The sequence below is a fragment of the Leucopleurus acutus genome (assembly GCF_964270905.1).
Source record: "Leucopleurus acutus genome assembly, chromosome: 11".
Classification (NCBI taxonomy): domain Eukaryota; kingdom Metazoa; phylum Chordata; class Mammalia; order Artiodactyla; family Delphinidae; genus Leucopleurus; species Leucopleurus acutus.
The window spans coordinates 45,962,452-45,976,503 of NC_139152.1; the positions used below are offsets into that span (position 1 = coordinate 45,962,452).

The following is a 14,052-nucleotide window of genomic DNA, read 5'->3' on the forward strand; positions in this document are numbered from 1 at the left end:
TACGTTATCGTAAATAAATAAATACACCCTATCCTCCTTACTCTGTTCATCTCAGAACCCAAGGCATGGGGCGGGCAGAGGAGAGTGCTGAGGGAGGAGGGCAGTCTCTCACCTGGATACTCTCATTGATTCGATTCACCAGCCAGGTGAAAAGGCGGCTGTAGACGTTCTTAGCCAGAGCATCCCGAGCGTACTGAGCCTGCAGGGCAGTGCCAACTGGTTAGTGTGGCAGCCACAGAACAGACTCAAAACTCAGCCTCCTCCCACAGGTCCCCTCACCTGGACGACATTCAGTGCAGTGACCACTTTTTCTTTGCCCGTTTCCATGGTCCTTGAGCACAAAGCTCTCTCTAGTTCCACTGAATTCAAACCCACCATTTCCCCAATCTCTTGAATACCTGGAGTGATGAGGAAATACAACATGGCCTGAGAGAGGGCTTGCTCCCAGGGGAGGGAGGGAGGGCTGAAAAGTGGAACTGCTGAGAGCCTGCTGTTCCTGGGTCTTACTGGGAAAGTCCTTACAGCCAATCCAGAACATGGCTCTGGAGGAATCTCTGGGGAGGAGGAGGAAAGGGAGATCTTGACACTTTGCATGCATTATCTCCTTTAATATGAGAATCTCCTGAAATGAGTGTAATTGTCCCCATTTCTGCAAAGAATCCACTGAGACTCAGAGAGGTCCCAGAATCTAGGTCTACCAAACATCAAAACCTCATTCCAATATGCCTCACAGGGAGTTCTGAATGAGTATGTTTGGGGAAGAACTCCTGAGCGGGCAGAGGGGGACTGAATCAGAGTGAGGTCTATTATGCTGGAGATGGTGGAAGAACAGAAATTGTAGCAGGAGATTCAGGGAGCTGGTTGGGTGCAGACCTCTCCCATCACGGATGCCACTTGCTGGTACCCCATTGGCCTGGAACTCGTCTGCCAGTTCCACATTCCCCAGCTTCAACACCAGGGCCACCACCTCTAGCACCTGCCGAATCTCCTCCTTGGAGAACCCAATCACAGTCATCGCACTCTTGGAGAGAAAGGAGAAGTCCAAAGTTGAACTGCGGTGCCAGTCTTACGCCTCCCTTCTCAAAGCCAGAGCCTGGGCTCAGGGCATGGCCTAATGGCCCATCCCAGGTACTCACCTGGAGGGCCTTGAAGTTGGCAGTGTCGTCCATGCCATCCACCCTGGATGCCCCCGGGTTCAGGTAGGCATAGCCATTTGTGTCCCGCTCAAGCTTCAGGGCCTCTGGGAGGGCCAGCATGAGGGAAGAGGGTCAGTACACATGCTTTCTGGAGTCCTCCAGCCTTGACCCTCACGGTCCTTGTCCTAGGTTGGTTCATTCATTTATTCAGAGGAGCCGTTTTTGTTTTAGGTTCTTCCCTTCTTCCCCTGCCTCTTTTGTTTTGGGATCACTAATTCCTGTGATGATCGACTACATTTTTAAGTGGTATTTAGGGTTTGGGTGTTCATAATTGTTGAGGTTTTCCCCAACTTTTATGAAAGAAAAGCCTCATTCTACTCTTTTCCCCACCATCAGGTTCCAAACAGTAAAAACAAACAAGACACCTCTCTGTCCTGCTCAGTTCTCAATGGTTCTCGGAGGATGAAGGTGAGGAAAGAAGGGAGAGCACACATCTGCCACCCACCCCCAGCCTCGAGGCCTCACCCTAGGCCCATGTTGGCGCACCCATTATTTGTTCACAAAGCACCAACCAAGTGACAGATACTATGTTCCCCAACCCTGACTCCCTTCGGGAAGGTTTTCTCTGCGCATAGCTGAGCCAAATGGCCCTCTTGGGTTCCCCCATTGTGCATCTCTACCCCAGACCACATCCCATGCGCTGGGCTTTGGGGTTTTTTCTGTCCCTCCTACAAATGAACAACTTGTGTGTTGGGACTGTGTTTTTCATCTTCATATTCTGTGTGCCTGGCTGGCATGCAGGAACTTTTTTCTTTTTAATAAATGAATCAAGGGAATGGTCAAAGCCGTTCACCTGAGATGGGAAGGAATGGGTTAATCATGGAGCTTGAAGGATATCAGTTATCTGTTATTCAAATGATCTGAGAATCAGGGAGTGACCCTCAAACTAGAGTTTAATGGCAGTTTCAGCCAGAGCACAACTCTAGTACCTATGATTCAGAAAAACAGAATACAGTCAAGACAATTAAGCCAGGAGGGAGGATGAGACCTGTGGGGGCTCTTGAACCATAGAGATCTCCAGGAGGGGGAAAGGAGACAGGCACAAGTCCAGCATAGGATAACCAGAAACCAAAGGGACAGGTTCTTGGAGGCCAAGACACCCACAGTGCCCACAGTTAGAGGGGGGATTGAGAGGGGAAACTCTGGCAGGGCTTTAAGTCCCATCAGACCCTGCAGTAATGCCCATCCCGAGCCACCTCAGGCCCATCCAGCATCCAGGCTGAGATGGTCTCTTCCCCAAGACAACGTAAGGTGCTCCATGCCTTCTGCCCCTCTAGCTAGCTGCAGAGCCTATTGGCACTGATCACACTGTATTGCGATGTAGCTGTTCATGCATCTGCCATCCCTAGAAGACTCTAAGTTCTTCGAGGACAAGGTCTCTTACTCACCTCTGTATCCCTAGAAGCTAGCACAATGTTCAAGCATAGTAGGTGTTCAAGAGATGTTTGATGAATGATTGAATGGAACCTCCACAGAACTATCTAAGAAGAGAAAATCAAGGACAAGGTCCTGGGCAAGGCAGATGTACACCCAGGACAACTTCAGCTAGAGCTCATTGAAAGTTCTTGAACACTTGTAACCTCCTGCCTGCTTTCCTGCTGAGCTACGGATAAAGTCCCTTAAATTGAAGATAGGAGAGATGGTAGATGGAAATAAGTGTTCCATTTTTGAAGCCAGCGTGGGGAAAGAGGAATCCAGACAAGACAGAGAAATAAGAGCAGGGAAGAGGTAAGAAGGCTTATTCCTAGCAATAAAACCCCAGAAAAGGAAGAGAACACAGAGGTCAAGGGATTTGTTCCCAACAATGGGTGGATGAGATTCAGGGTGGGGACTGCCCTGAGATTCAAGGGAAGAGGGCTACAGGGATCCAGAGGGGTCCAGGGGTTCTGGGCATTGAATGGAGGCTAGGGATGTTCTGCCATGTGTCGGGGGCAGGCACATACTCAGCAGCTCTGGATCTGCTCCAGCCAGTAGCTGATAGAAGATGTGGAAGTTCCTTTCTCCTTCAAGGTGCTTCACCACGCGGGATTTCTCAAGCAGATCTGGCAGAGAATTTGAAAATCACGTTCTGAGGACCTGGGAGGTACTGCAGCTTCCCTCTAATTCTGCCCTCATCCCTAGCATTCCTAGTGGTTGGGAAGCCTGGTAGTCTAACATTCCTCCTTCCTACAGCAGCAGATTAGCCAAAAGGAACACCGCGGGGGCAGGTGGGACAGGTGGTAAGCGGGATGGGGAGACACGTACAGTTTGTGATGATGCCACCAAGGGGGGATCCCTTGAAGTCAAACTCAACATCCATGTATTTTCCCTTCAGAGACCAGAGAGAGAGAGAGACTTGGCTTCCTCCCCTTCTCGCCACCCTGTCCAGGAGGGATCTGCGCCTTGTTCCTCCCTCTCAAGGCCCCACACCCTCTTGTCCCAGTCCGGGGAGATGTTCACTCACAAATCGAGAGGAGTTGTTGTTGCGAATGGTCTTGGCATTGCCAAAAGCTGCGGAGATGAGGGGAGGGGGAATACGATGGCTGAGGCGAGAAGAGGGACTCCAGAGCAGGGGGAGGGGGAAGGCCCTCCAGCCATGAGGTCGATCTCAGGTTTCTCAGGCTGAGCAAGAACGGCGATGTGGGGAACACTGGGGACGGTAGGGTGGGGTGGGGGTGGATCGGGCAGAGACTGGACTTCTCACCCTCCAGCACTGGATTTGACTGAAGCAGTTGTTCCTTCACAGAGTTCACCCGTTCCCCTTCCCCACAGACAGCCGCCACGTAAGTCATCACTAGCTTACTAGCCTCTGCAAGAGAAACCCTCGCGTGAATCCCCACCAATGCCCTTAACCTCCCTCATCCCAGCACCTCACACCACTCAGAGTCAGAAAAAGCCAGGGAGGAATTTCAGGGGGTGGGGGCAGAACTGGGCCTGGCTTGGAAAGAGACAAGGGGGTAGTTCCAGCAGTGACTCCATGGCTTCCCCGCCGGGCGCCTCACCTGTCTTGCCAGCTCCACTCTCGCCCGTGATGAGGATACACTGGTCTTGGTCCTGGTCCCTCAGTGACTGGTATGCCTCATTTGCCAGTGCATAGCTTGTGGGGAGGAAGTGGGTGGTGACTAGTGTGGGACCAGTCCAGGACAACACCTTTCACTCGACCCCCAACCCCCAGACTCATTCGCCCTCCCCACTTGGACCAGACCAAGGCAAGTGACAGGCCCAGGAAGGGGCCTCCAGAGGGCCAAGGGAGGAAGGGGCAGCTGGAGAACCTCCTTCAGGAGGAAGGAAAGAGGAAATTAGGATGTGTCATCATAGCGAGCCGGGGCCCTGTCACCTTTCCTCGGTCCCTCTACTCACACATGGGGCTTCAGCTCGTAGAAGGTATAGTCCCTGTATCTGGCAATGAACTCTGGGCCATAGATGGGCAGCTGTTGGTAGGGATTCACTGAGACCAACACGTTCCCAATGTAGGTCTGGAGCCAGGGAAGATGAAGGGAATGAGCGAGGGTGGGGGTTAGGGGGAGGCACATGAACTCTCTGGCCACACGGCCACAGGCAGGGGCACCCGTAAGCACTCACATAAATCTCCCCATTCTCATAGCGCAGCTGGAGGTTCTTGATCAGAGACTCCTGCTCCAGGGGTTCCAGGAGCACAAGGTCCTCCACCCCAATGGACCCTTCCAGGAGAGTCATGTCCAGAGGAGCAGCTGATCCTGGGGTCAGTTTGTTGACGTCTGCTCAGCTCTAGAGGCCAGTAGCTGTTTGAGGGGAGGAAGGCAGAAGGACCTAAGAGAGCTTTCCCCTCCCCCAGTTCTGGCCCTAGAGAGAGCCCCCAACCTGGGAAAGGCCTCTGGGCCAGCCCAAGCTAACAGTGGAGGCTGCAGAAACTCCTGGTGGGAGGCGAGGGAATCCTCTGCTCCCTGAATTAGGGTTGGTGGGGGTGGCACAGGACCACCAGGGTAAAGAAGGCACCCAGTAGGCAGCAGCTGGGGGAGCATCCTTGTGCTTGCAGGGGAGAGGGCTGGGGAGGAAAGGGTAAGCAAACTTCATGCCACAGCCAGGCACCAAAAGCTCCCTCCCTCCTGCACGGAGGCTGAGGCCAGGGTCCAGACTCCCTGACTCTTTGTCCCCCATTCTCCTTCTCAACTCCCCGCCTCTCACAGCCCCCGTTTCAGTCACCCAGCACACCCCATACCCCTTTGAAAAATTGTGCCAGTGTCTTTCCTCCCATCTCTCTGCTACAGTGAGATTCATTTTTTAAATGGGGACTGGAAGAGGTGATGAGCTCAAGGACAGAGATGGAAGTTCCTCCGTAAAAGGCTGGAATGCCCCAAAGAAAATGAAAATGAGGTTTGTTTCCCCAAAAGCAAGTAGCTGTCAGGACCTCTGGATGTGCCTACACGTCTGTCCCTATATTTCCATGTCCAGATTTTACACCCATGACCATAAGCTTCTGGCATGGACTTTGCCCCAGAGGGACACACCTAGCTTTTTAGTAGCTGGTGGGAATGGGCAGAGTCAGAGGGGCAGGGGACACCGTGCGGCTCGGCCTCCACGCAGTAGGCATATGGCAGGTGCTCCCTAGAGTGGAAGCCCAGACCTCCTCAGTCTTTCCTGGGGGACTGAGTAGGCAGGGCGACCTGTGCAGGACGGGACTATTACAATGGTCAACGCCACTCCCTAACAGGAATAAAAGAGCCACATCCTCCTGTGCTGCATTGCTGAAACTGACTGGGGGAAGGGAGGGAAGCAGGAAGGGAAGGTGGGGCAAGAAGGGGGCACGGGCTGCCTTCTCCCTTCACTCTGCCTTCCCCAAGCTTCGGGAAAAGGGAGCACCTGTCACTTCCTGTAAAGTCACAACGGAGGGAGCAATAATAATGACTATCGCAACCTTTAGCAATCAGGTAGTATGTACTACGGGCTAGGCAGGCTCTAAACATTTTACATACACTAATTCACTCGATGCTTACAATATCCCCATGAAGTAGATACTATTATCATCCCACATTTTCTAGATTAAACAAAAAAAGTTAAGATTTTAAATAACTTGGCAGGGAAGGGAGAGAAGCAGAAGCAGAGCTGGGAGAAGGCATCTTCTTTGGATTTAGATTTGAAAGGAATGGGAATAAGATTGGTTGGAGGTGGGGAAGAGGGAAAAAAAGCAGCCCCCACATGGGGCACCCAAAGATGTGAAAAGAGAAGTACAGGCAGGTTAAGGAAGGACTCACCCAATACTGGAACTAGGGTGTAACTTCAGTGTCTCTTGGAAACTGGTGGATGAAATCCCAATTCGACAGGAAGGGGGCATAGGAGTCCCAGGCCCCAAGGCTGGAGAGGTGCCCTCGTTAATGGGAGCTGTCCATGGTGTCAAGGAAGACAGGAGATATCCGACCCTCTTCTTCCCAGCGTCCACGATGCTGACCTTCCTCTGTGCAGCCTCCTCCAGCCAGGGCTCCCTGTGCCAGTCAGGCCAGGCGAGCCCTGAGATGGCTGCTCAGCACAAAGTCCGAGGCTGTTCCTGCTGAGGGTGTGGCTCGCTTAACCCTTCACAGGCCTGCAGCCCCGGAGGGAGACACTCAGTCGCATGAGAAAGCCCCCTCTAGGTAGGAAGGGGTATCTGGCTGGCCTTAGCTGAGGGGTTCAAGCAGAGTTCTTGCTCCATTGCCCCCAAAATTTGGAAATGAGGGCAGAAGGAGCAGACTTTATAGCCAAGGAAAAGCTTTTTCCAAAAGTCAGGAATATTGTCAAAGAGGAAGTTAGGCTGGGGTGTCTTCTAACCAAAGAAGTAGTACCTCCCTCAAACCTACCCTTCCTATCTTGTTCAGAGCCAGGGGGTACTGATGACATTATTGGAAGAACTAAGCAGACAAAATCCCCAAATTTCTCTCCACTTCCCTCCCCCCATGAATCAGACCCCATCATAAAGGTCCAAAGATTAAAGTTAGTGGTAACAACTGACATTTCATTCATTCAGTGAACTCCCACCTATGTCACCTCATTGAATCACACCACCCTGTGAGGTAGGCAGTGCAGACTCACTCCATTAAAAAGGAAAATTAGAGACAAACACCGAGGCTCAGAGAGGTTACACAATGTGCCCCTAGTTCCACAGACGGCACATGGCAGAACCAGGAACAGAAAAATGCAGCTTCCTGACCCTAAGTTGGCCACAGGTTCCAGCCCAAGTCCTGGTATTTCTCATTTTATTCCTTCTTCTGTGCTAGAATACCGAATAAGACCCTGGGATGCTCTTTCCTGGGCACTATCTCAGCTGGAAATAACTCCCTCCAGTGGACAAGAAGCTTTAAAATCCTATTTCCCAGGGTACCCCCTCATCCACCCAGGAAAATTCCTAAACAGCAGGCTCCCTATGCCCACCCCCCTCCCTCCCAGGCACGCACAAAGAGCAAATTAGGTCATTACACACACTTAGCTGAAGACAGAGACTTGATGCTCCAACTCCCAGCCACAGCTGCTTGGTTCAAGGTCCAAACTCTATTGCTCTCACAGAAGCACTCTGCATAAACCTGGCCCATCAGCAATTCCATTACCAACCTGCCCTTACATAAATTATTGATCTACTAAATATATATATATTTGAAGGGGGTAAAAAGCAAGAGGCAAGAGAGAGAGAGAGAAAGCTGAGTGGAAGTGACATCAGAACATAATCCCATGTACAGGGAGAGCAGTATCACAGCAGAGGCAGAAATGACTAAAGTTCCCCTATTTTGCAGTGGAGGAAACACACCTAGAGTGAGAAACCACTTTCCTAGGATCACACCGCTGCAAACCTGGCAGCGCCAGGACCAGAACACAGGTCTCCTGTTCTCCAGGCCAGGAATCTGCAGCTGCCTACAACTGAGGTTCATTTGTGTCCATCCACAGACTCATTTACCAAGTGCCTACTATGTGCTCACATGAGAGAAGTGACTCTAAAATGAGATGGCAACCTCAGGCTTAGAAACAATGGCATGAACATCACAGCTAGGGTGACCAACCATCAATGGTTTGTCTGGGACCTGAGATGAGTTTTCTGGACATGGGTATTTGAGTGCTAAAACCAGTAAAGTTCTGGGCAAACGGGGATGAGTGGGTCATTCTAAATTAACAAGGTACAAAATACACATCCAACTCAGCTGGGATTTGAAGATCTGTCAAAGCACTCTTGGGGTGGAGAGGAGGCACAGGGGATGCAGGGTTGTGATCTCCTGCTTCCCAGGCAAAACTGAAGCAACTGGAGCTTGTTGGTCTTCCTCCACTCTGACTCTGAAATTCCCTTCCTTATCCCGCCATTAGAATTTCTAGTCGCGTAGGGGGAAATGAGGGAACTTTTTTTTTCTTTTTTTTTGCATTGGGTCTTCATTGCTGTGCGTGGAGTTTCTCTAGTTGTGGAGAGCAGGAGCTACTCTTCGTTGCGGTGCGCGGGCTTCTCACTGTGGTGGCTTCTCTTGTTGCAGAGCATGGGCTCTAGGTGCATGGGCTTCAGTAGTTGCAGCACGCGGGCCCTAGAGCGCAGGCTCAGTAGTTGTGGCGCACGGACTTAGTTGCTCCGCGGCATGTGGGATCCTCCCGGACCAGGGATTGAATCCGTGTCTTCTGCATTGGCAGGTGGATTCTTAGCCACTGAGCCACCAGGGAAGTCCCATGAGGGAACTTTTTGAGGTGATGGAAATGCTCTATAACATAACTGTGGTGGTGGTTACACAACTGTCTCCATTTGCCAAAATTCAGCAAGATTTAAGACTGGTGAACTTTATTGTATTGTACAATTTTATAAATTATACTTCAGTAAAGCTGGCAAAGAAGCACTAGAAGCAGCAGCAGCAATTCTAAACCCTTCAATGCTGACTTCTGAGAGCTGTGAGGGCGGCAGTCTAATTGGTCTAATTCACACTCACTAGTCCTCCCAGGGACATTCACTTTTTTAAAAGATGTTACACAATAAAAACACAGGAGTTTTCAGACATGGTGGAGAAGATATTTGGTGGTAGAGGGTCTTTTTGACCCTCACAAACTATCTGGTGTCAATTAGTAACAACATTGATCAAGTACAGTTGACCCTTCAACAACATAGGTTTGAACTCCCTGGTCCACTTAAACTCAAGATTTTTTTCAATAAGTACTTACTGCTACTACATGATCCATGGGTGCCTGAATGTGCAGATGTGGAAGCACAGATACAGAGGGCCTTCAACTGTAAAATTATAGGTGGATTTTCCACTGGACAGAGGCTTGGAGACCCTAACCCTCCCCACCCCCGATTTAAGAGTCAGCTGTGCTACTATGTGCCAGGCAACAAGCTAAATGCTATCCAAAGTGAGGTCCACAGACCAGCAGCATCTGAATCACCTGGGAGCTTATTAGAAATGCAGAATCTTGGGCCCCAACCCAGACCTACTGAATCAGAAGTCTACAGTTTAACTTTAATCAGAAGTCCAGATGATTCCTATGCATGTTAAAGTTTGAGAAGAACTGCTTTACACACCTTATCTTTTTTTTATCCTCACTAAAACCCTATGATCTTGCAAACCTGGCAATTATGCTTTAAGTTTTTATTAATTCAACCATTGATGATCATCCAATGTCTCTTATTTACCTAGTTTGGTTGTAGAAGGAAGAGGAGAAAAGATGTCATCGGTGTGCATTAATCTACATAAATTTACATATGATCCACACCCTGTTTTCTTCCTATTTCACCAACTGTCTTTGAAAAATGGACAGTGGATTTCCATGTAGTCAAAATAACTCAGAAGGGACAGGTACAGAATTAATGCAAATGCTATAATGGATTCCCAGAGCAAAGAAAATAGCCAAAACATAAAAGAAAATGGAAGGTACCAGACTCCTTCCTAATGCAGAAGCTGGGCCTAGTCATAATTGAAGTTTTTTGTTTGTTTGTTTGTTTTATTTTTGCTGCATTGGGTCTTCATTGCTGCACACTGGCTTTCTCTAGTTGCAGCGAGCAGGGGCTACTCTTCGTTGTGGTGTGCAGGCTTCTCACTGCGGCAGCTTCTCTTGTTGCGGAGCATGGGCTTTAGGCGCACAGGCTTCAGTAGTTGCAGCACATGGGCTCAGTAGTTGCGGCATGCGGGCCCTAGAGTGCATGGGCTTCAGTAGTTGCGGTGTGTGGGCTCAACAGTTGTGGTGCATGGGCTCTGCAGTTGTGGCGCACGGGCTGTTGCTCTGCGGCATGCAGGATCTTCCTGGACCAGGGATCGAACCCGTGTCCCCTGCACTGGCAGGCGGATTCTTAACCACTGCGCCACCAGGGAAGTCCAAAACTGAAGTTTTTATTCCATGCCCCCTAATACTCACTACAGCCCTGCTCCCTTTCACCCTACATAAAGCTCTTGGCAGGCATCTCACAGCTGGATCCATAGGTCTTCCCCTCACCCCAACTGAGAAACAAAAGAGATACTTTATGCCATTAAAAAAAGAAAAGAACTAAAGTACAGAGTAGCTCCCTGGACCAGGAATAACCTATACACTGTTTTCCTATGAGACAGCACAGTGGTACAACCTTTTGCTCCTGCAAGAATACCCCTTAGAGATCTGGCATCCTGGGAAATCATCCAGTCCAAGGAAGTAGACCAAGACAGACCCAGGATGGGGAGCAGTAGTTAAGAAAAAAAGGAAAATAAATGGCATACAAAACAATCTCATCAGAAACATGAAACAGAAGAGCTAATTGCTGATTACCTGAGAACAAGAGATCAAACAAGAAAAGTGCATGTTTGGGACTTCCCTGGTGGCACAGTGGTTAAGAATCCGCCTGCCAATGCAGGGGACACGGGTTCAAGCCCTGGTCCGGGAAGATCCTACATGCCGTGGAGCAACTAAGCCTGCGCACCACAACTACTGAGCCTGCGCTCTAGAGCCCGCAAGCCACAACTACTGAAGCCCGTGCGCCCACAGCCCGTGCTCCACAACAAGAGAAGCCTCTGCAATGAGAAGCCCCCGCACTGCAATGAAGAGCAGCCCCTGCTCACCGCAACTAGAGAAAGCCTGTGCGCAGCAACGAAGACCCAACACAGACAAAAATAAATAAATTAAATAAATTTTTTTTTTTTAAGTACATGTTCAGGGCTTCCCTGGTGGCGCAGTGGTTGACAGTCCACCTGCCGATGCAGGGGACACGGATTCATGCCCCGGTCCGGGAAGATCCCACGTGCCGCAGAGCGGCTGGGCCTGTGAGCCATGGCCGCTGGGCCTACGCATCCGAAGCCTGTGCTCTGCAATGGGAGAGGCCCCAACAGTGAGAGGCCCGCGTACCGCAAAAAAACAAAAAGTACATGTTCATTAAGAGAAACCACTATATAGTCTATAAAACTTTATTAAAATTGGGATTACTTACAAACTTGTACAATAAAAATGAAAAAATATATAATAAGACGTCATTGTTTTTCCTTACAGGAAAGAGTGAAAATGAGACCCATGGCAAAGAGTCATCCCTGATCATTTTGTTGCTTTCAAACATTCATGAACTTATTTTAAATATAAATGACAAATCTTTTAAAATAACACTAAGGCATTACCCACAGGCTAAAACTTACCCAGTAACTCCCTATTTCACCATCAATTCTAGAAACTTGATAAAGGGAGGCAACTGCAGGCTGTAACAGTTCTAACACTCACCTTATGAGCTATCTATTATGTTAATAAGAAAAGAATGTTGTCCATGCTGTAGAAAATTTCGGAGAAGGTGGTTTCACCATTTTCAAGTTAGTGTCAAGAGTGTGAAAAGGAAGATGAGACACATGGGCGGGGGGTACGGGAGACAAAAGCCCCAAATTTGGGGATACTGTGTGCCATCCCCTTCCCCACTAAAGCTGTGTGTTGACACTGGTGTGAATCCGCTTTGTTTATTCCCAGCAGTCTCTGGCTCCCATCATATAAGGCACCAAATTCCCTTTTCAAGGTAATAACTGTCTAGAATCCAACTCAATAGCAACTGAATCCATAAGCTAAGTTACCAAGAGATACCCCTGGAACACCACAATTGCATAGGTTTCCCTAAAAATCAATTTCTGCTACATCAAAACATAAACAAAAGGTTTTAGGTGCATTTGCCTGTGCAATGGCTATTTTATGTTTATTACTTGGTTTCAGTGCCTATGTAACATGAAGGCATAATAAATCTGTCAAACTGTCCTCTCCTTGATTCAGATAAAATTCTTGGCATTTCAATATAGGTTATTATCTCTTATGTCAGACCTGAGTCCAAAGGAATACTAGAAGGACATTTAATTTCCTTTTCTCCTACTTCAACTTTCACTACTCAATTCAGAGAAAAGTTATGAGTACACAGCTAGGAACCATTTTTATGTAGGCATCCATCTGGGCCCATCATTTTTTCTGGAACAACAAAAAGATTGAGGGCAATTGCATAATCCATTCCCAAGCCTTTTATGGATATCAGGGCCTGGGGGAACTATCTGGCCTATTTGGGTCCTTTCATTCATCAACTCTCTATTGTATATGTAAAGTGGGGATTGGGTTGAAGGGAACACAGCCAATGAAGAGAAGGCTAGGCCCTAAAATGGGATGTATTAGCACAAAATGGAACACTGGGACTCAAAGTCTATCATCAGCAAAATCCCGTAACTAACATAAAGGTCATGAATTTGGGGGAAGAAGTAAACTAGTTTTGGTGGGATGAAGTGGCTGATAGGAATTTCTTATTAGAAGATATCAAAGTTGCTAAATTTTCCTTATTATCAGTCATTGGTTCCATGGGTCTTCTGAAAGTAATCTGAGTGGGAAAGTGAAGGGGAAATGTTTTAGGCCAGTTGGCTCTTGTATTCCCATTAATGGGAGTCATGCTCTACACAACTTGGTCAGACCCATTAGGGGCAATAGATTTCTGATGCTGATGGGACCCAGAGCCCTAGGGCCAATTTACAGCTTGATATTTGCCGAGCAAGATGCTGACATGGCAGCAGACGTAGCTCCAATGTCCAGCTCACTCCACAGTTATCCCTTCAATCCTTCTTGATGAGATCTGTCTGAGACGAGACTATGCCGAAACTGCAAGAGCTGTAACTGAAAATTAAGTGGGGGCTTCAAGTAGTGACTGAGCCAGCAGACTCAGTGGCCAAAAGGGAGACAAGAACAGCTCCTAAAAAAAGGTTTACGAAGTCAAGCAATCTCCAGGCGCACAGAGGCTCTGAGGCATCTGGGGCAGAGCCACACAAGAAGACAGGGCAAGGACACAGCACACCAGAGGCACCGTCCTTCACTGTCTGAGAGCAGCTCTCATGCTGCAGGACCCATTGTCATTGCCACTGCCTACAGCTCAGTTCTCCAACTACCAGACAGGGAGTAATAAACTGAGTTTGATTTTACTCATCCCAAATTCAAACACAGTGAGAAAAACTCATCTTGAGATGGAAACTGTATATCACAAGGGGTTTACTAAACAGAAAAAGACGAGAATCTTTCTCTACTTCACAATGCTTTCTTGCTGAAATAAAGACATGAGTCGGGAAAAGTCACACTGGAGGCAAGCAACCATGTCTCTAAGTAGTTATATGGGGAAGGCACCAAAGTCTCCAGGGAATCCTGAGACCATTTGTGCAGCCGAATTATTCTTTCAAATCAGCTTAGGCTCAAACATGCTAAGTCTCGATTTCTATTAATGAGGCAAAAAATAGTAAATTTCAGAGGTCTTAACAGTTCTTTGTAGAGAGATAAAATGTTACCACGTACATAATTCACAAAGATAGAAAGGTTTCCTAATATAAAGCAACTTTAACCCATGGCATCTGTCCAAATACTGCTTATTTTTCACTTTCTGCTATATGTCTATCTGCTGCCAACTGAGGTAGTCGTCACTTTAGGACAGTTTAAAGCTGTGGGAAACACCGGCAGAAAA

At 48.5% G+C, this 14,052-nt stretch overlaps 1 protein-coding gene across 1 annotated transcript in view; it reads right to left on the reverse strand.

Annotated features, from left to right (window-relative positions):
• MYO1A (myosin IA) overlaps positions 1 to 14,052 on the reverse strand; it is a gene marked incomplete at its 3' end in the record, with an annotated part of 29,202 nt that overhangs the window by 13,301 nt on the left and 1,849 nt on the right. Inside the window, exons 2-12 of the mRNA XM_082851211.1 lie at positions 4,758 to 4,891; positions 4,536 to 4,651; positions 4,178 to 4,272; positions 3,880 to 3,984; positions 3,640 to 3,686; positions 3,441 to 3,504; positions 3,140 to 3,238; positions 1,137 to 1,240; positions 874 to 1,021; positions 280 to 398; positions 113 to 199 (exon numbers count right to left, since the gene is read on the reverse strand). Coding sequence (XP_082707337.1) covers positions 113 to 199; positions 280 to 398; positions 874 to 1,021; positions 1,137 to 1,240; positions 3,140 to 3,238; positions 3,441 to 3,504; positions 3,640 to 3,686; positions 3,880 to 3,984; positions 4,178 to 4,272; positions 4,536 to 4,651; positions 4,758 to 4,871 — 1,098 coding nt within the window. The 5' untranslated portion in view covers positions 4,872 to 4,891. The remainder of the gene's footprint in view (positions 1 to 112; positions 200 to 279; positions 399 to 873; positions 1,022 to 1,136; positions 1,241 to 3,139; positions 3,239 to 3,440; positions 3,505 to 3,639; positions 3,687 to 3,879; positions 3,985 to 4,177; positions 4,273 to 4,535; positions 4,652 to 4,757; positions 4,892 to 14,052) is intronic.